Source organism: Ictalurus furcatus, chromosome 8 (genome assembly GCF_023375685.1).
Source record: "Ictalurus furcatus strain D&B chromosome 8, Billie_1.0, whole genome shotgun sequence".
NCBI classification, from domain to species: Eukaryota; Metazoa; Chordata; class Actinopteri; order Siluriformes; family Ictaluridae; genus Ictalurus; species Ictalurus furcatus.
Window position 1 is genome coordinate 7,958,602 of NC_071262.1, and position 21,332 is coordinate 7,979,933.

General features: G+C 38.1%; 2 protein-coding genes across 3 annotated transcripts; one reads left to right on the forward strand and one right to left on the reverse strand.

Annotated features, from left to right (window-relative positions):
- Positions 1–1,082: 1,082 nt before the first annotated feature.
- lamp2 (lysosomal-associated membrane protein 2) lies at positions 1,083–7,375 on the forward strand. Of its 2 annotated transcripts, none has more exons than XM_053630677.1 (6): positions 1,083–1,265; positions 2,730–3,223; positions 3,336–3,461; positions 3,643–3,697; positions 3,789–3,959; positions 6,035–7,375. In XM_053630677.1, exons 1-6 carry the CDS (start codon positions 1,223–1,225, stop codon positions 6,181–6,183), a joined length of 1,038 nt encoding a protein of 345 aa, XP_053486652.1. In that variant the 5' UTR covers positions 1,083–1,222; the 3' UTR covers positions 6,184–7,375. The 2 variants fall into 2 exon arrangements, with proteins under 2 accessions (XP_053486652.1, XP_053486653.1); XM_053630678.1 differs by lacking the exon at positions 6,035–7,375 and adding an exon at positions 4,149–5,698 and having other exon boundaries at positions 1,085–1,265.
- Positions 7,376–10,306: 2,931 nt separating this feature from the next.
- atp1b4 (ATPase Na+/K+ transporting subunit beta 4) lies at positions 10,307–16,976 on the reverse strand. Its single transcript, XM_053630676.1, has 9 exons — positions 16,785–16,976; positions 16,392–16,467; positions 15,356–15,584; positions 13,707–13,835; positions 12,613–12,726; positions 12,074–12,273; positions 11,752–11,808; positions 11,513–11,605; positions 10,307–11,318 (listed from the first exon to the last, which is right to left on the reverse strand). Exons 1-9 carry the CDS (start codon positions 16,823–16,825, stop codon positions 11,157–11,159), a joined length of 1,101 nt encoding a protein of 366 aa, XP_053486651.1. The 5' UTR covers positions 16,826–16,976; the 3' UTR covers positions 10,307–11,156.
- Positions 16,977–21,332: the final 4,356 nt, after the last annotated feature.

Genomic DNA, 21,332 nt, shown 5'->3' on the forward strand with positions numbered 1-21,332 from the left:
ACATCACATTTCACAGGTTTTTACTAGTCTATATTATGACAAAATGCTATCTAGCCTAATCAAGGTTGAGTTTTATTAGTCTTTGCATGAGTCCTCAATAGTCTTTAATTCACCGCCACGGAAGAGTAACTTATTGACCAAGTAGCCTACAAAACACACACACACATTTTGATTTTTTTTTCACTTTACTTAGCTGTTTAATAACTTTATAGCTCTGCATTCCAGTTATAGCAGGTTAAAACCTTGCTGATCATGTTACATAAACTTAACCTGAAAATACAAACAAACTAACCAAAACATGTTTTTTGGCATTGCAACATCGCCGCATATAAAGTGACTGCATTCTAGATTCACTTATTTCTTTTTATGCTGAACAAGAACAGTATGTACTGTTACATGTAAGGAGTTACGTAACTCTCAGATACATCATGGATTCTCACCCAGCTCATGCCTTGTTTTTCTCCTCCCCCTCCAACAAACTCTTCTGAAGCATCACTGCACACTGCAACTCAGGCATAGCAGTAATCATAACAGCACACCTTAACTGACTTTCCATAACTCACTACACAGAACTTCTGTGTAAGTGTAAACTTAATTTCTGTGATATGTTTTGCATCTTTTTATTCATGCATCTTAGTAATCTACCTAGCCTAATACTTGCATCTTTTTCCACTGTTTTGGTATCCTGTACCTCGTCCCTTTGTATCATTACTTGCACTACATTTTGAATGTTCAATATCATATTGCATGATTTGATATTGTTTGCGCTTGCGCACTTGCGCAACATTTTTACCCCCACTTATGTGAAATTATCTCCTTACGTTGTTGTCATGCATGTTGCATACACGTGCACTTTAATATTGAACAAAATTACATAATTTTCTAAACTCTGTATTCTGGAAACATATGCCAGTAAAGTTGACTTGAGTCGACACATTCGTCTCTCCCATTATATTTGTAAATAAATAAATAAATAAATTTCTTTTGCTAAACCCGACACATCGGTTTCAAAAATCCCCGCTTGTAGGGGATTTATTGTTAAACATGGCAACACACAGCTCGGTGCAGCTGGGTGGTCATGTGACTTCCTATCAGCTGGGCTGATTTTCAGCCTTTTATAGCGCCAGCTTCAGCCACTCTCTCAGGTGCAACTTGTCTTTTAGTTCTCACACAGGTTGGAGTCTTGGTTTTCTGGGAACTGTGTGGCGAAGTAACCGTGGCTATGTCTCGCTGGGTTTGTCTGTTCATTTTGCTCCCTTTGTATGGTGAGTACACAGACCTTTTAATTTGAGTGCGCCATTGTCGCAACTTTTTTTATTCCGTTAAGTGTGAGGCCTGAATGCTAACGCTGGCTAGCGGAACAGCTTCCTAGTGTCTTGGCAAACCTGGTAACTTGCTGTTAGTTAACGTTTGTTGTATCTAATCTTATTGTAATATGTAGTTAAACCGTATTATTTCATAAGCTATGCTACATTGCTAACTTGCAGAGGGCAGTAATGTTTGCTAGCTGAAGCCTGACGCATTTTGGTGGCGCGCAAGTTAATTGACGGTTTCTTCTTGGTGTCTGTCTGTAGTTTCAACATCTCACCAGCAAAAACAAATGCTTAGCAAAATGGTTTGTGAATTCCCTGTTCAGTTTTAATAAACACTGCTTATCGTAACGAGTTAGTAACTTTTAGCTTCTCACGGTTTCATTCGGTTAATGAAGTGTTGTGGTAACTTAAGTTAATGCTCTCTACAAGGTGTTAACTCTTATAAATAGGCATGTGACTGCTGCACCTTTTTCCTGCCAGGCTTTATTCGACACCATATGGCCGGGAGTGTTTGTCATGAGACACCTGTAAAATGCCTCAAGCTAATCATTATATTGTGATCTGGCTGTAGTGTCAGTCTAAACTCCAACCACTTGTACGTGAACTTCGTGGTGTCCACTTAACTGCCTGTAAAAGGTGTTACAATGTTCTGCTAAAAACTTCTAGTTGACCATGGTGCCATTTCGGACGTTGACTTTCCTATCCCTTTCAAATGGCGTTGTCTCAAATATTGCCAGCTTGTTATTGTTTGTAACAAGTTGCTTTTGCTTGTAACAGTTGAACACTTTGGGGCTATCACTCTTGTTTGTATGCCTGCTGAGTGCAGTATGAGTGGAAGTTGATGATCAGATGTATTGAAGGAACATCACAGGGTTTTTGCAAGAAGGACGTGATCTTGTAGCCCGGGGGTTCTCTACCCTATCAGGCTGGAGTCATTTTCATGACTAATTAATAAGCAGTGTCCTTATGAGGAATGGATGGGTTTCTGAGATGGTCTGACTCCAACCCTTGGACTTGTTATGCACCAAGAGGTATTTGGGGTTTCTTTGAGCTCATGACTTAGATTAGTGGACCCAAATCATGAGATCATTATTACTGCCAATTATAGTTTCTGTCTAAATCTCAAGCACCTGATCCTACTAATCAAGGTCTTTAAGGTTGTCTAATAGCAATGCCAGGTAGGTTGGCTAGGGAGGTAACAACTCCTGAGACTTAGAAATCAGTGGCAATTATTCACAAGCTGGCTTTAATAAAACATGAGCTGCTATCCAGTTGGTGGTTCAACCTTTGTTTGTGGCAGGAAAGGTTCCTCAGCTTGATAAAAGAAGTCATGAGTTAAGTATGCCATAACTAATCATCCAAAGTTGGGTGCTGTGTGTAGCTGACATTAGTTTAATACCTATTGTTGTCTTGTAGTTCTTGGGCAGGCTGATGTGCTTCTGTTGACATCTTCCACAAGCTTATTTCTCACTGATAAGCCAATTTCGGAGGATACCCCTGCAACTACAATCCCACCTACCACAAAAGGCTCTGACAGTGCTGTAGGAGTGATCACCACCACCACCCCTGAGCCTGATGTGCCCATCACTACAACTTTCCAGCCTACTCCAGACAGTGATGCAGAAGGAACAACTCAGCAGTCTAATGTTACAATTGTTGCACCAACTACTCCACTTCAGCTCACCAACTCCACAACAGCTCTTCCGACCCCTCTGCCCACCAACTCCACTACGACCCCTCTGCCCACCAACTCCACTACGACCCCTCTGCCCACCAACTCTACAACGGCCTCCACTCCTGCTCCTACGACTATCCCACTGCCGAAGGTTGGAGATTATGTTGTCCGGGCTGAGTGGAACTCCTCTGCGTGTCTGATGGCAAGGATGGGTTTGCAGTTTAGCTTCAGAATGGTATGTGTATATAGGGCAGTTATGTGCTATTAACTTACTAGCTATTAAAGTATGAGTTGTCATTCTCTTACGAATAGTCTTGTGTCTTAAATCTTACTGTGTCTCCACTCAGGGAGACAGTTTTCAGACAATAAATCTCGACCCAAATGTGACTACAACCAATGGAACTTGTGGAAACAATGATTCTACGCTTATGCTGAGAGCAGACACAACTATTGTCCAGTTCATCTTCACTAATGTAAGTAATTGTTTATATACATCTGGATCAGTGGCTGTTTAGCTTTATAAACCTTACATTTTGTACATTCACATTACTATCCCTTTGGGCTTAAAGCTTGTCAACCACTCCTGACACTTTCAAGGACATTGATGTCCCATTGATCCACCCAAATCTTATTGAACTTCATGATTTCTTGTAGCAAACAAGCAAATTCTTCTTGAGTGCTTTGACCTTGACTGTGTTGGCTGGAAGTGGTAAGTAAACTTCAATGTGTAATTATTGGTGCATTTTCCTCCAGTGACTCTGACTGCAATGACTTTCTTGCAAATCTGACTTTGGTCACAGGTGTGTCCTTCAAGGATGGCAATGCTAACTTATCTCTATGGGAGGCATCACTGGGGAGCTCATACATGTGCAAAAAGGAGCAGAGCTTCAACATCACAGAGAACCTCATTTTGAATACATTTGAGCTCCAAGTTCAGCCATTTGGAGTCATGAATGACCAATTCAACACAGGTAAGATTCAGCCTTTTATAAAAACTTGTTTAAAGCTCTTAAAAAAAAAAAACCCCACCACTTCAAATTGTGACTGTGCATGGATATCCCATTGTAATCAAGTTTGCCATGCTTGTTTGTGACTGAATGTTTGGTTCCTATGCTGATGTGAAATTGCAGCCTTATTGTGTATCTTTTCTCTGCTTGCAGCCCATGAATGCTCAGTGGATGACACCAGCCTCTTAATCCCAATCATTGTTGGTGCAGCTCTGGCTGTCTTGATTCTCATTGTAGTGATTGCATATGTGATTGGTCGACGAAAGACCTATGTTGGATATCAGACCCTGTAATGACCTCCCTGAATCACAAATCATACGGCATTCATTCCAGTTATCTAACATGATCCTGGGCCACTGCAACTGTTAACCTTTTCATTTGGCTAGAGCCTCACTGTCAATTTTCCATTGTTTAAGGTAATGACTAATTTGGCAGCTCCTTGAACTCTGAACTAAAATCTGAAGTGTGATCTGTGCATCTGTTCCAGAATCATGGGCCCTGGTAATGCTGTTATCCCCTTGTGTTGTGTGCTTTTCTTTTTTTTTTTTTTTTTTTCCCCTCCCCTAACCCCCTCCCCCTCTTCCTTAGTATTGGAAGCAATTGAAAGGTTGTACTTTATCCACCTTCTACAACTGGTGCTCTTAAGTCCTATGATTGACATGTTCCCCTGTGTTTAGGGTGACTGGCCAATATACTGATGGGGCAATTCCATACTTTCATAGCTTTCTATTAGACCTTACACTTGCTTTTGCTCCAGTGACTAAATTTAGTATGTTTCTTATTGCCTACACCAGAAAGGCCATAAGATATAAATATTTGGGTTGATTGGGGATGTTTGTGGCTTGATTGGTGCAGTGGGGATTAAAATTGCACAGTTCAGTTACATGTCATTACCTTTTCAGAGAAATTGTTCAGTTTTAAAATAAGGCTTTCAAAAAGGGATGGCATTGCTTCGTCAGTTACTCTCTGTAAATAAAACGACCAAAACTGAGTGGAGAGGAATACTTGCTACCTATTGCACATCTGAATTGCTTTTGCTGCCAGATTGGTTCTTAATGTGTTGCTTGACTTTTGTCCCAACCTGAAGCTCCGGCAGTTTCGCTAGTTGACGACATGCTGAATAGGTGTCAGGTTTAAGCTTTAAGTGCAGTTTTCTTCCATTTACTGAAAGGAAGTTATTAAACTAACTGCATGTACTCGTTTAACTGGCTGTCTACATATGCAGGGTTATTTTAATACAGCAGGAAGGTTTTCAATGAAGTGTTAAAAGTAATTTTCAGACTTCTGGGTATAAGTGCATGTGATCATCTGTGTAGGTATCTTGACTAGTTTTCATTTGGCTCATCTTATTGTACAACTAGAACTTTGGGTTGGAACATCTTTGTAAAGCAGCACTTTGAACAACTGCATGCTATGGAGCTTTGTCATGCGTGTCTATGGCATGAGCAAAGGTGAATAAGTGTCATGAATGCTTGTGTATGTTTTGTCTATTGTGTGTGTGTGTGTTTTTTTTTTTTTTTTTTTTTTTTTTTTTTTATATATATATAAATCTGCATTCATGTTGCTCATTCTATGTTTTTGTTCTGCATTAGATTCAATGTCGCTGAGAATCATTCTGTATTTTCTTCCCCACCTGACCTGTAAACAGCTGCTTATGCTTAACTAATTCACATGTCTGATCAGTTTGGAGTTGATTGGTCATCTAGGTTCATGCCTTGCTTAATGAAGGTGCAGCTGAGCTCAATAAAGATGGGTTGACGTGTCAATTTCAAGCTTGCTTTTTTTTTTTTTTTTTTTTTTCTCCCACACACAATGTAACTTAATGAAAAGGGAATTCTGACTCCTGGCATAAAACTTAATAAATTCTGGCACTCTGTCATTGAAATGGCTGGTCTTTTCTATTTTTAAATGACTTCCTAGCATGTTCTACACATGTACATTTAAAACATGTTGCAGTCTAAATTCTAATGTTTACTGTACTTTAACCATTCTGTAAATAAGTAATCACTCTTCTCACACATGCATGCTCTCTTCCTCAGCTGAAGATTGCAAGGCTGATGAGGCAGAAAACTTCATAGTGCCTATTGCAGTCGGAGTTGCCCTCATTGTTCTTGTCCTTCTTGTCTTGGTGGCCTATCTTATTGGACGGCACAGAAGCAGAGTTACTAGCTATGAACAGTTCAGCTAAATTATGCTCAGTTTAACTGATTACACTACAATGCATATTGTACACATCTGTGAACTTAAATTCTCTTTAGTCTTTGTCCCACCTATAATGTGAACATTGTAATGCAAGACATTTAAGTGCACTACAGAAGAGCTCTTAATTTTTCCCGTAAGCCACTTTTTTTTTTTTTTTTTTTTTCCCCTTCTTTATTTTGGGTGAATCATTCCATAATACTCTAACCTTTTAGTCTCTTCTTTCCTCGGCAGTGGAGGAGTGCTTTCTGGATGCTGATTTAAGCTTTTGTTCTGATTGCTGTCTGCATGGCTCTTGGCTTCCTAATCTTCCTTGTGCTCATCTTACCTGATTAGTCAGAGCCACACTGGATACCAGTCTGTATACCCCCCAAAACCATGCTGTTTAGTGCTTGCCTATAATCTTGATCTTCTCCCATGCTCTGCAACCTGTTCATCCCATGTTCTATCTAATTTTAGTCCTCTTACTCCTCCAATCTAAGTGCTTACTGCTTCTGTGAAGTTCTCACTTGTTTGCTGCCTGTGTTAAATTACTTATTTTGCTGACTGTTCTTCCCCATTCAGAAGAGGCAGTGTGCCAAGCTGCTACAACATTGCTGAGTTGGATTCTGTCAAATTAATCTCTGGCCTTTAACTAAATGTTTCAAATGCATGAGGATAGATTTAAGAGCCCCTCCCCTCACATCAGACCTACATCATTACTCTATGCTGTATGCCTTTTTTTGGTTAGTCCCTTGATTGTAAATGAGTAATTCAAGTTCTATACAACTTGAACATGGATCACATGAGGTGTGTGGGGTTTTCTTTTTTTGTTTGTTTTTTTTCTTTAAAGAAAATTTGGTACTTTGGAAAAAGGGACCCTAATATTTGCAGTGGCTATTTGTAACTTGTTTCTCAACCTGCTGGCTTCCCTGTTGAAACAGTTGAATGCAATCAACTGGGGCAGTTATGCAGAAGCACTTGATAAACTTATTTGACCACTTTAGTCTTCATACAAAGTCAATGCTCATTCCATCTGGCTGTGGACCTTTTATTTGTGCCAGTCTAACGCCAACTGTCAAACTTGTGATTTTGTGAATCTAAATTCCAACACGAGTGCAATCACCCCTTAAAAACTGTGCCTTTTTCATTGTTCCTTACCTTCACTGGAAAAAGCTTCAATAAAATGCCTGATTTTGGTATCTTGGGTTACAGTGTTGTGCATCATGAATACTACTAATCCAGCTCAAGGTTTTTAAAGTTGCAGCTCATCTAGATTAACCTAGTTTAACACAATCATTCTGGGTAATGAAACAACCTGACTTTAAAAATTTACAACTTATTAAAATGAATGTTTTATGGGGGTGATAAATTATTTTTTGCCAGCAGAATTTGAAACCTCTATCACATCCTCACTAATATCAACACCTGTGGCAAATATGAACAAAGAAGGGTGTGAAAAACTGTCTTGTTTAACCTTTTGAGGAAAAAAAAATCAATACTACTATTACCAATATGAATATCAAACAAAAAATACAGGTTTTCCAAAAAAAAAAAAAAAATCTGTTAAATATGTGTGTGCAACAATTACTGGTGCTCCTATGAATTCATATGAGAAATATGAATTAGAAGTATATTCCCATTAATACTTAAAAAAAAAAAAATAATGCACCTTGGTCACTAGGAACAGGAAACTATTTAACCATGACTTCCTGTTTCACATGGGTATAAATGAGGTAACAGGCCAAGTCCCCTGGGTGCTTCTCATTTATTTGTACATCCTCATTTCCTTTTGCTGCATCTTAGCTCCACCCCCTTAGGAGCCTTGTGAGGGAAGGCTGCAAGGAGAGAGGAATCAAAGCAAATCAAATAGAAAATCCTCGCTCCCTCACTTCAAAGCAACATCAATTAATGATGACTTCTCAGATGGGTTACCTCACTGTGCTTCAGGGATCTGTCATTAAATGATAGTATGTGAAATGTCTGGGGGTTTCAACAATGAACAATACATAAAGTATCACATCTTTTGTGCAGCTTTGCATATCCAAACATGTGAGTATTAATTAATTACAATACTCATTGTAAGCATATTATTATTTCATTATAGAGATGTGCCGATAATCGGTATCAGCCGAAAAAGGCTATTTTTAAATACATCCAATGATCAGGGCCGATTATATCCTGTCAATCAAAAGAGGGTGGGAAAACACAGGGATTTCATGCTGTCTGTAAAGTGTGTCTCTTGTGTGGAATGATGATAAAACCACAGTTTGTAATCTCTGTAAACTCTGCACCGCTAAAATTATACATCGGATGCTTCAGCAGTGAAGCGGCGTCAAGTCTACTCTGCCACCCTGACGTGCGTCAGGTTTTTCGACTAGAAACACTTCCACACCTCTGTGTCCTCACTCCTAGCTCCTCTGGAAGCTTCCTCATTCCTTGTTCCTCGCCTCCTTGTGGTGCAATTAGAGAATTGATATGTCCTTCAAGATGATTGACGACAATCAATTTCTGGGTCACAGGATGGGGGAGTGAGGAAACGAGGAAACATCAATTTGAGTATTGAGAAGCACTCCTTAGTCATTCATAATGTCCATGGGTAAGAATATAGCTGTGATGTGCAGCAAAAGGTTGTTGAGCTTCACAAAATGGGAAGTGGCTATAAGAAAATAGCACAAGCATTGAAAATGTCCATTTCCACCATCAGGGCAATAATTAAGAAGTTCCAGTCAACTGGAAATGTTATGAATCAACCTGGAATTGGACGTGTGTCTATATTGTCTCAACGTACTGTGAAGAGGATGGTTCGAGTGGCCAAAAAATGTCCAAGGATCACAGCTGGAGACTTGCAGAAGATAGCTGGGTCTTGGGGTCAGAAAGTCTCCAAAACTACAATCCGAAGTCACCTACATCACCACAGGTTATTTGGAAGGGTTTCAAGCCTCTAATCTCAACCAAAAACAAACTCAAGCATCTTCAGTTTGTCAGACACTACTGGAAACTCAAATGGGATCGGGTTCTATGGTCAGATGAAATCAAAATAGAGGTTTTCGGCAATAAACACCAGAGGTGGTTTTGGTACACAGAGAGGTAGCCATATGGAAAAGTACCTCATGCCCACGGTTAAATATGGTGGTGGCTCTTTAATGTTTTGCGGCTGTTTTTCTGCCAGAGGACCTGGACATTTTGTTAGGATACATGGCATCATGGATTCTATCAGCAGATATTAAATGAAAACCTGACTGCCTCTGCCAGAAAGCTTAAAATGGGCCGGTGATTGAATCTGTTATCTTGGCAAAGGGAGGTAGCACAAAGTCTATAATAATTGTTGCACACATATATTTAACAAATATATTTTTTGTATAAACCTGTGTTGTGTTTGCAATTGTTTGATATCCATGAGAGCAGAGTATTTTTGTGAATTTTTTAACAAAAGATCAAGAGTTTAAATAAAGACAAATTTTCACAGCCTTCTTTGCTCATATTTACCAAGGGTGCCAACAATAGTGGAGGGCACTGTATATGCATTTATATACACGAATATACATTTTAGATGCCAAAAATGAACGGGAAAATTTCTAAAGCTCAAGTAGCCAAGCTTTTGCTTCCATGTTGTTTTTTTCTGATATATCAAATAAACACACACTTCATTTGGTTAAATCTGGTCCATCTTTATTTTTATGTCTAGAACATTAGGAGTGCTTTTTAAAAACATGAGGTGGAAACACTCTTGTGCGGTTTTTCACTGCGCTCAAAGAACCACCAACAAAGAATTTACACTTTCCATCTAGCCATCACAGTTAATAACTAATTGTACCATGTCAATTATGCAAATACAATTAATAAATAATACTGTTGATATCCTTCTCACAGAGAACCAAACAAGTATAGTATTTTTCACCTTAGAGTGAGTTTGTAGTGTGTGATTCTGTATATGGAATCATGTAAAATGCTGTGAAGGGGTTTCATATTATTTTTCAGTGTGAATCCAACAAGAAAAGAATTTTATATAATATCTGATAAACTTCATTCCACTTTTTAGGAAAATACAAATTTACTAATAGACAAAATTTTTTTAGTTCATGATATGTAAAGAAATCCGTTAAAATATAAAATGATTTAATGGCATTAAATTTTTTTTTTTTTTTTTTTTTTTTTTTTTTTTTTTTGCAAATTAAGGCCATTTAAGCTTGAATAATTGTTTAACAAACACATAACTGAGGAGAGAAAAATCATCTTGAATATATTGTATAATCGAGCTAGATATTCTACAAGAAGCCTTTTGCAGTTAAAATGTAGTTAAAATTGGTTCAAACTGGCTGCCAATTATATAAATAACATTAAATACTCGTTCTTTCTTGGACTACAATGTATGTGCGTATTTGTCACATAAAATCTTTTTTTTTTTTTGGAGAATAATTGACCATATTGTAATTTTGTAATTGACCAGTAAACCAAATCTTGGTATAGTAAACTACCAATTTTCTTTTTGCCTCTTGTTTTTATTTATGTATTCATAAAAAAGTGATTGTTAAACAATTAATCACTTGTATGGCTTAAGAGCTAAACATCTCTTGATTTGTTCAAAAAAAGCAAACATACAATTGACTTTAGATAGAGATGTTTTAGTAAACTCACCGAAAACCCAATACTGACCCTCTTTACTGTACAGTGTATATCTACATTTGAACAGGTTTGGCTCAAAACCTAAATTTGTGATTTTTTTCCCTCTTAAAGTAGCAAATATTAATGTATGATGAAAATAAACACAATTTATGCTCCTACACTATTCTAAATATCATATACTGCAATGTTTGCTCTTCTTAGTAGCCTACTGGGGCATTTTGTTTGTAAGCATGTATGTGCTAAACACAAGTGAAAGGTGCAGTGGCAGGAAAATGGGTAAAGACGGTATATTTGTCTATTTTAACCATAACGTACACTGAGAAGTTTGTTTAGCCCCTCTGCATTCCTTCTTCCAGACTAAGCACCAACTTGTAGATTAAAAGACACACTACCGAGGAAGCGGTCGGTTGGTGAATCATTGATTATCCCCTTGCCATTTAGCTTACATTGTACATGTAGATGAGCATCCTGCTGGAGATTGGGAAAGCGAACCGCCACCAGAGGAGAAGTGTAGTTTACCTGTACACAACAATTTAAAAGAGGTTAAAAATCATGTTATTACATTTTGAAATCATTATATTCATAATCACAAGGTTATCTTTTCTGGTTATTCTGATTGTTAATTAAATTTAAAGCTGAAAATGCCTTTGTATTTCACAAAAAAAAAAAAAATTGTAATAATTAGGTTAATTTATTATTGCGTGGTCACTTACATGCCTGAGCTTCCCATAATAAGGATAGTACATCAAGTCAAAAATATTTTTTGGATAGAATTCTACTTCTCCGAGCTCCTCAGGCGTCCCTTTCTAGAGAGACAGTAGGAAATTTAAAGATTAGGACTGTATGCATACCAATCAGTGCATGTTCTCAATGCACACTGAATGCTCAAGAGCTAAGATGTATAAAATCCCACCAAAATTGCAGCTCACTATCTTAATAATACGTTACTTACTTTAACGGCACATGTCACATTCACTGGAGTACCTTGACCTGGTAGATAGCCAAGAATCTACACGATAATAGGAGTAAATAAAAGCAAGAAAAGACCAATTTTAAATAAATGCCAACTATCCACTTATTCAAATTGGTACACAATCACAATACAAACACCCCAATTGGAATTGTTTTAGTGGTTCTTCATTTTAAGAACAAGATGTGGCTCAAGGTACAAGAAATAGTCTAGTTATTTCTTACATATTCTTCCATTCACTTTCTTTCTTTAATGATTGTCATTTCTTAAAAATCAGTTCTTCTATCTTTAATTACGCACTCACTCGGTTCATTTTGAGGAGGATGCAGGGCTTTCCATGAGCGTAGCCAAAGTCTTTTTGCTCAATGCCTGAGCATGGCCCCAGTGAGGACCTCTTAAACTGACATGCTTTTCTCTCAGCACTCTCCTCCAGGCTGTCCTGCAAGAAGTATGTGCCCATCTTGCATTCAATGTTACGCCTTTTCTGAAGTGTGTCATCATAGGCTGGAGTGATGCAGTGCAGGAAGCAAGGGGGGTGGAGGGAGGGAGGGAGGGAGAGAGAGACAGGGAGAGTGAGAGAAGCATTAAATAAACCACACAATGACAAAACACCCTATCAGGCCCCTCAGTCTAAAGGATCAGCACAAAAGTGGGGCCCAAGTAGCACAGTGTGACTGTGCTTAGTGTACAAAAGGGATTCCCCTTCCTCTGTTTCTCTAAAGTTGGGCAAAGTCACCACAATAAAGAATAGCATACAGGGAGGGAGATTTGTATATGCATTCTTTAGAGAAGACAAAGCAAACAACTTCACTTCATCAAAAGCACCTTTTAGACAACACTCACGTTTAAGTTGAGCCTCCAGTGCTCTAGCATATTTCTTCCATGAGCTACGATCAGATGCGTTGAAGGTGATTTCAAATCCATGGACAACATCTACTTGTGGCAGCATCGTCATCCCTGTCGGTTTGGATTAAAAAAAAAAATTCAAATTAAATTAAAATGCATATTTTATCCAAACAAATATCTGAAAGACTTGAGTAGCTGATAAAATTTTCTTTTCATGCAAAAGAGAATAAAGTATTGATGTAACTAAACCAGAGATCATTAACAACCATTTTGATAGCCTTTCTCTATGTACTGATATTATTATTATTATTACAAAATCAAATTAATTATACTAAAAATAAACTGGTAGTTTAATTGATAAACTGTTATAATAATAAATCCAAATATTATGTTCATGTTGTGCAAAACATTTATCAACAAAACAGAGTTGTGTGCATGGTTATCTAAGGCAGTATTTTTTGTTTTTGTTTTTTATTTCTTTCAATAATGTGATGATATTGAAGCTCACAATCAACTACTATTAAATTATAATTTAGTTATTTAGGTTATTATTTCATGCTAAGCCTATTTCTTTGCCTTATTTGTAGGTTCCTGTAAGATGAATTTGCCTTCTGAGGTCAATAAAGTGGTACCATTTATTAGCTTACTTGGTTTGTCACTTAAATTGGATTAAAATTATGCAAGTCAACTTGATGTGTTTCTTCCTACTTTCTAACTTAAGGTTCAATAACTTCCAAGTAAGTATAATGATATCTATTTTAATGCATTTTAGTCGACTTTTAAATCGTTAAATCTACACTTTAAAATAGTGAGCAGATTTGGGTTCTTTTGACAGAAAGTTCAGAAATAAACAACTACAATTGATCCAAAAAGAAATATAATGGTACATATTAGCCTAATGTACTTGGATTATGTTAATAAAATAATTATTTTATGAATATTATTTTTTATTACTGATACAGGTTTTGCATTTATCTATTTCTTTACACTAAAATGGGTCCCTGGCTATAAATTTGAGAACTCCTGATCTAAAGTCATACTTGGTTCATATGGATGTGATTTTCAAAACTTTAAAAGTATCAGATTTATACCTGGAGGCATCACCCGGTCATTGTAGGTCGGAGCATAAGGACTGATGGACCACATGAGACAGCACATACAGCCAGCAAACATGGCTGCCAGGAAAATGTACAATGCAGAGTAGAAAAAAAGAATGAGGCCTAAAATGAAACAAAAAAAACAGAGGAGAAATAAGTTGTTAAGAGTAAGATGTTGTGTCAGTAGGATGGAATTTCAGCTGTTACATGTACATATTTAATTTAATGGTTAGAAATTTGTTGGATTTATATCGTGGTTTATTTTTGTGTATGTAATCACCTGAATCAGGTAAAGACACAATTAACCAAATTAGCTATCTACCTGACTGTGCACTATTTTCATTCATGCTGCTTGCATGTCTGGAGCTTGGGCTGTATTTGCACACTGAGCAAATGAGTTTGAATGGAAACAGACTGTGGCTATTGTGTTTATATTTTAATTTCCAATTAAGGGTCTGAACAGGATCAAACGAAGACTAAACGAAATGGCTTTTGCTGCACAGGCATTTTTACAGAGCCTAGCTGCAGCCAGCCTTGTGTCCCTGAGCCACAATGGCCTTTCTGTTCAAGCTCAGTGAGAATTCTCCCAGCTGTCCCCTTACTCAGGAACACAGTGAACCTCCGGTTGCCATCAGAGTGACGCTTTTTAGCCACCATCCAGAGCCACCAGCGGCTCCAAGGAGCCCGATCACCCCACTCTGGCATTGTGAGGCCTCTACACACTCTTCTACACTCTCCTTTCACAAGATTCACTTCATAGACTGAGGGGGCCCCTCCCCTGCTCACGCAGCTTTGCCAGACTAGTCCATTTTATCTGCTCCTGAAACGTTCTGCTAATGAAACCAAGCCTATTTCAGTCGGGTCAGTATGGTTTAAAAGATACTATACTACACTGGCACTAGACAGGAGCACTCCTGTGATTATTCATTTTATCTATGGGAATTTCATGTCATTTGGAAATGTTTCATGTCAAACCAACAGGGATTCAGTGTGTTGTTGGTCTACCATCACTGTCTCGGCAAACCTCCATAGGAAGTGACAGTTGCCAAAAAAGTCTGCTTTAATCTTATTCATAGGCGCGGCAGAGTTCCTGGGAGACAAGCACAATGCAAAGCTATGGTGCACTAGGGACATGAGAGTGTATTCTTTTCTAGAATTCGATGGGTTTTTGAGAATAGGAATGTGATTCCTGGCCAGCAAGCGGACTGCGACAGTTGCTCTCCCGTCGTGAACCATTCCCCAGGCAGTCTGTTTTTGTCCAGATTTCTCCAAGCTATCTGTGCACCTATGTAAACACTTAGTTCAGACCCACACAGTGACACATGTACACGCATATGCACTTGCTTTCTTAGCAGAGTGTGCAGTGGCATGGATGAGAGAGACATAGTTCAAAACCCCCTCTTGTCTCATCCTGACCCAAAAGCCAATGCAAAAATAAGGGGCAAAAATAATAATCTGTGCACTCACTTGCCTTTGCTTGTTAGACAGACACAGAACGTTGCTAATTAAAGCCTTTTGTTTCCAACCCAAGCTTAATATGGAGGTGAGCTCCAAACACACTCACTAAAACAAGTGCTCATTGTTTTGCCACTTGGTCATTAAACAGATTCACACTCATTCACACACTTCTACATTCTACTCACTCCAGCTCTTTCCTGATCGCCCCATAAACTCCTTGGTTTCAGGGTTCCACAGGTATGTTTTGAGGTCATCTATCTTTTCATGCAGTGTCCTCTTAGGCTTTGGCTTGGGCTTCCATCTCTCAAAGTTGAGGTCGTCCTGCTCCAGAGGTTGGTGCTCCACCAGCCCTTCTTGCTCAACCTCCAAGGATTCAGCCAGCCCATGGCAGTGTTTGTGCAGTGACCCGGCACGCTAATATGGGAATAAAAGTACAAACTAAAGTACATACTTTTTTTAAAACAAATTAATCAGCTCAGTTACATTCAGCAGAATTGTTTTCTGAAGCACAACAATCAAGCCCCAGAAATATAAATCCAATCCAATATTACACTACATCATGTTGTTACATGCACCTGCACTAAATTAAATCCTTGCAAAAGACTGGGGAAAGAGTGAATAATAAGGCAGTTAGGTAATGAAGCAAAGTGAACTGGCACATCCTTCCGACTGTGTGAAATTTTCATTCACGATTTCAGTGCAGTGTTCTTGTGAATGTGACTGAAAGCAGAAAAGAGAAGCACTGCTGACTCCTAAGACCCTCATTGGGGTGGGAGGATGGGGGGGGAGGTTAATGTCCCCCCAGCTGCAAAGGAGAGCAGGGTCATTCTCTGTCCAGATGTTCTCAGCACTTTCGTTCTCAGAACAGAGTCACAGCACACACTGAGACCTCCATCTGACCACTGCAAAGGAGCCTCAAACCCCCATGGAGCAACTTTATTTTCTCTCTTGCCTTATCAATCAAGTAAACCTATGACAACTAGACTAGAGCGGCTGTAAATGATGAATGCGGCTGGAGTTATAAACTATCCTTATCAAACCGATTAAGAGAATAGGGAGGACCCATTAAAAGTAAAAAAGCATTTGAGTGCTTGTCTTCTGTCAAAGACAGACAGAACTTGGCTCAGTGCTGATGTAAAATAAAGGATGAACATTTTTCCATCACTGCTCATGACCCAAAATGGCAAAGATGCAGCATGTTGGTGGAGTGTGTTTGCTTACCGCTTTTGGTGCTGAGGGTTCGAGCTGCAGCTCCTCAGCTCCGCCCGCAGTGTTCTCGGCTGCCATGCTCCCTTCGCTGGAGAACAAAGGCACTTGTTAAACCAATCACATACACGAGCGGCCCAAAGCCACTAACGCGCTGTTCAGACCCGCCGAAATAAAGTTCAGGACAAGCCAAAGAAGTGAAGTGAAGTGAAGGGGGGGAAAAAAGGTAAAACTTGCACAGTGGAAGAGAACACGACTTAAAATCTTAAAATATATTTTAGTCCACCAAAATAAAGTTTGAGCCAAGGCGAAAAAAAAGAGGGGGAAAAAAGCCCAAAAATTTACAACTTTTACAATGGAAAAGGGGGGAAAAAAAATAGCAAATGTTACAATTAATCTTCACGGTACCCAAAAGTAGGTCTTGTACGCCGGAAACCGAAACGTCGCATTGACACTGAACGGCGGGATAATTTGGCTCAAATTAAACGTTAAATGTTTTCTTTGATTTCATTTAGTTTTTCCTCTCACGACGGACAGCGCACACGGAGAAGCTCCCTGCTACAGGGCCAGCATCCTAGTGAATGAGGTATAAACTGCAGGGAGAAAGTCGGGGGTGGGGGAGAAGGTGGAGGAGGGTTTTTTTTTGTTGTTTTTGTTTTTTTAAATCCCCGAAGAGCTTTTTGGCTGAAGTGAGGGCCACTCTGTTATATATATGCTATTCTGGACACGCACAGTACACTCTCAGTCTGAAATGAGACACAGCCACAATCCCTGATTCTGCCCTCATCTAAACGCGCGGTTTGACAACACCTCTGCTGTTCTTAAAGTTGCTTGATAGGCCATAATTTCCATAATGAACATCTAAATTATATTTGTCCCCTTTTCCCAGTCATACATTGACACATAGCACACACAGAAGCCTCCAGGATCTTCCCACTCTAGACTGAGGAAAGTTGTGGCCCCTGTTGATTATAATAAATTGCGCTACTTGTCAACGGTTTAAATATTTGTATCCCAGTCACGTTGTACTCTGTTAGCTTGTGTGAACCCGCTGTTGTTTTTTTGTTTTTTTTACATGAATGGAAATGTCGTCATGGAAAATTTGTTCTTCTTTTTTTTCTCCCGCGTATTTATTTATGAAGAGCACGTAGGATCATGCGCGCGCGCACACACACACACACACACACACACACACACACGCTGAGTGAACTTTCAATGGAATGGACTCAATGCATAAACTATATATAAAATAGAACATGTACAGCGCCCTCCACGAATATTGACACCCTTGGTAAATATGAGCAAAGAAGGCTGTGAAAAATTGTCTTTATTGTTTAACCTTTTGATCTTTTGTTCAGAAAATTCACAAAAATTGCAAACAAAACACAGGTTTATCAAAAATATATAACTTTGTTAAACATAACAAATTGTTATGATTGTTTGCAAAAATTATTGGCACCCTTTTAGTCAATACTTTGTGCTATCTCCCTTTGCCAAAATAACAGCTCTGAGTCTTCTCCTATAATGCCTCATGAGGTTGGAGAATACATGGCAAGGGATCTGAGATCATTCCTCCATACAGAATCTCTCCAGATCCTTCAAATTTCGAGGTCCACGCTGGTGGACTCTCTTCTTCAATTCACCTCACAGATTTTCTGTGTGTTTCAAGTCAGGGGACTGGATGGCTATGGCAGGACCTTGATTTTGTGGTCAGTAAACCATTTTTGTGTTGATTTAAGTATATGTTTTGGATCACTGTCCTGCTGGAAGATCCAACCAAGGTCTATTTTAAGCTTTCTGGCAGAGGCAGTCAGGTTTTCATTTAATATCTGTTAATGTTTGATAGTCCACGATGCCATGTATCCTAACAAAATGTCCAGGTCCTCTGGCAGAAAAACAACCCCAAAACATTAACGAGCCACCACCATATTTAACCGTGGGCATGAGGTACTTTTCCATATGGCTACCTCTCTGTGTGCGCCAAAACCACCTCTGGTGTTTATTGTCAAAAAGCTCTATTTTGGTTTCATCTGACCATAGAACCCGATCCCATTTGAGGTTCCAGTAGTCTCTGGCAATCTGAAGATGCTTGAGTTTGTTTTTTGATGAGAGTAGAGGCTTTTTTCTTGAAACCCTTCCAAACAACTTGTGGTGATGTAGGTGACTTCAGATTGTAGTTTTGGAGACTTTCTGACCCCAAGACACAACTAACTTCTGCAATTCTCCAGCTGTGATCCTTGGAGATTTTTGGCCACTCAAACCATCCTCTTCAAACCACACGTCCTCTTCTAGGTTGTTTCATAACATTTCCAGTTGACTATTTGCTATTTTGTTATAGCCACTAGTTGCTATTTTCTTATAGCCACTTCCCATTTTGTGAAGCTCAATAACCTTTTGCCATACATCATAGCTATATTCCTTGGTCTTACCCATTGTTATGAATGACTAAGGGAATTTGGCCTATGTGTTACCTCATATTTATACCCCAAATATATTTGTCTCATATGAATTCAAAGGGGTGCCAATAATTGTTGCACACCTATATTTAAGAAAGATTTTTTTTTGGATGAACCTGTGTTGTGTTTGCAATTATTTGATAACCAGGAGAGCAGAATATTTTTGTGAATTTTCTGAACAAATGATAAAAAGATTAAACAATAAAGACAATTTTTCACAGCCTTCTTTACTTATGTTTACAAAGGGTGCCAATATTAGTGGAGGGCACTGTAAATAAATGAAGTCTATAGAGCATTCACTGACTTAATGCAGTAGGTGTGTAAATGCAGACTGGTGGTCTGATTAACCTTCTTGTGGGCTATTTATAGACTTTGCTAAAGTATGAATTTATTTGCAAATTTATTTGCAAATAGAGCACAGATATGTCAATTTGTCAGTGCAATCGGATAAATAGTAATACCAAGCCCTTAATTTAGGACTATACAACCTTAAATTGTTGTGTTTAATACCATATATGGAACAGTAAGAGTAGTTTTTAATAGCGATTGGTACAATATGTTTTGTAGACCTCCAGGGACACATTGGAGACGCCAATGCTCCAGTTGTCCACTGTGTGGGGCTCTTGAATAATGTTTACAAACCGAGCAAGACAAGACTACTGCACCCATTCCCTATCTAAACTGCTAAATAGCTGTAAAATTATGCATGAAATGATATTAAGACAAACTTTATGACTGCTAACAAAACAAAATCACAATTTCATCTGTTCAACTGCTTTCTCCTTGCCAGAAACAAAATGAATTTGTCATTTCTATCAACTGTATTAAGTCAGTCTTCACCAAGGCACATTTTGTCAGAGTCAGTGTCTAATAGGCCTATCAGATTGTATGGCATATAGTGTTCACTGATTTTTGTCCAGTCTCACTGCCCAGAAGTGGACAGAAGAGTAACGTAATAGCCTACATTTTGTATTGCTTGTTAGCAAAAATAATAAATAAATAAATAAAAGTTTTTTAAGATTCTTAAAAACAGTCGGAATTCACTATACAGTACAAGGTTGCTATTAGAAGAACAAGAATCATTATAAATGCAACATTTAAAATTCACTATGAGTGGGGAAAACCAAGCAAGCTAGACACTTTGTCACTGGATAGATACTGAATTATTCCAAGCCATGTGTACACTTTTGAAAAGAAAGGTCCCAGTAAGAAGTTATTTGGACGAATGCCATAGAACAGGGGTCGGGAACCTTTTTTTCACCAAATAGCCATTTTTTCATTTTTAGCCATTTTTTCATTTTTGTTTTTCGAAAGAGCCATTGCAAAAACTAATAGCCTATATTACTATTGTAAAAAAAAAAAAAAAAAAAACCCACACACACACGTTTATTCAATAACATTTAAATCACAATGACTTATGTGTTTGTTTTTGAGTAGGGACAACTGAAAAACAAACAAATATACATCAAACAATTGCAATATGGAATTAATTTTAAAGATGAGTTTCCTGGGCAGCATAACCTCGTGTGTGTGGGGGGGGTCTGTGCGTGCGTGCGTGCGTCCGCGTGTGTGTGTGTGTGTGTGTGTGTGTAGACTCATCCAGCGCAAGAGAAAAAAATCTGAAGTTATATCCGTGCTCTTTTCCATATCACGTGCCATGATGACAGAGCTGTGATGCACTGTTCGGGCTGACAAGGCCACGTCTTTTATTTTCAGAATGATTTTCTCCTGATTCAGTTGCCATACTCAATATGCATGGCTTTACATCCTCCGTCAGTAAAAGGTTTATATATATATATATATATATATATATATATATATATATATATATATATATATATATATATATATATGTATATACATATTATTCAACTGAGCACTTGATTTTAATACAAAACTTAATGTCAACTTGAAATGACCATTTTTGATAAAAATGTGTTATTTGACTGAAAAGTTTACAGATGAAAAAGGTCCACAGTATATAGGAAAAATATAGTACACATGTAATGCTTAAATAATGTGCATGTTAATTGAATAGTTGGACTATGTTGATAAAATATATCAGTGTTTAGGAGTAGATGGATTTCTTTTTACGGTTAAAGACGTCCCTGTCTGCAAAAAGTCTGAGAACCCCTTTATTTTTAACCACAAATCACACAGTCATGTTTAGTTGTTGTTGTTTTTTTGTTGTTGTTGTTGTTTTTGGGGGGGTTTTTTTAGCTAAGGACACCCAAACAGAAACTGCTTTATTGCTTTATTGTGTAGGCCTATTATTAATCAGATTTGTCTATTTATTTATTTATTGCTAAATTACACCATTTTTAGTCCTTAGCCTCCACTAATGAAAAAAAGGGATATATATATATATATATATATATATATATATATATATATATATATATATATATATATATATATATGTATGTATATCTCAACCTCATCCATAACATGTCTTCAGAATATTGTATAATTTTAGATTTTATTAATTCTCAGTAAGAGA

Coding starts and splice junctions, on each gene's coding strand:
- atp1b4 (XM_053630676.1), bottom strand. CDS start 16,825: ATGCGACGTTTCGGTTTCCGGCGTACAAGACCTACTTTTGG. Junction 16,468..16,784: donor CGTACAAGACCTACTTTTGG/GTACCGTGAAGA, acceptor TTTGTTCTCCAG/CGAAGGGAGCATGGCAGCCG. Junction 11,606..11,751: donor ATGTGACATGTGCCGTTAAA/GTAAGTAACGTA, acceptor CTGTCTCTCTAG/AAAGGGACGCCTGAGGAGCT.
- lamp2 (XM_053630677.1), top strand. CDS start 1,223: ATGTCTCGCTGGGTTTGTCTGTTCATTTTGCTCCCTTTGTATG. Junction 1,266..2,729: donor CATTTTGCTCCCTTTGTATG/GTGAGTACACAG, acceptor GTTGTCTTGTAG/TTCTTGGGCAGGCTGATGTG. Junction 3,698..3,788: donor GACTGTGTTGGCTGGAAGTG/GTAAGTAAACTT, acceptor CTTTGGTCACAG/GTGTGTCCTTCAAGGATGGC.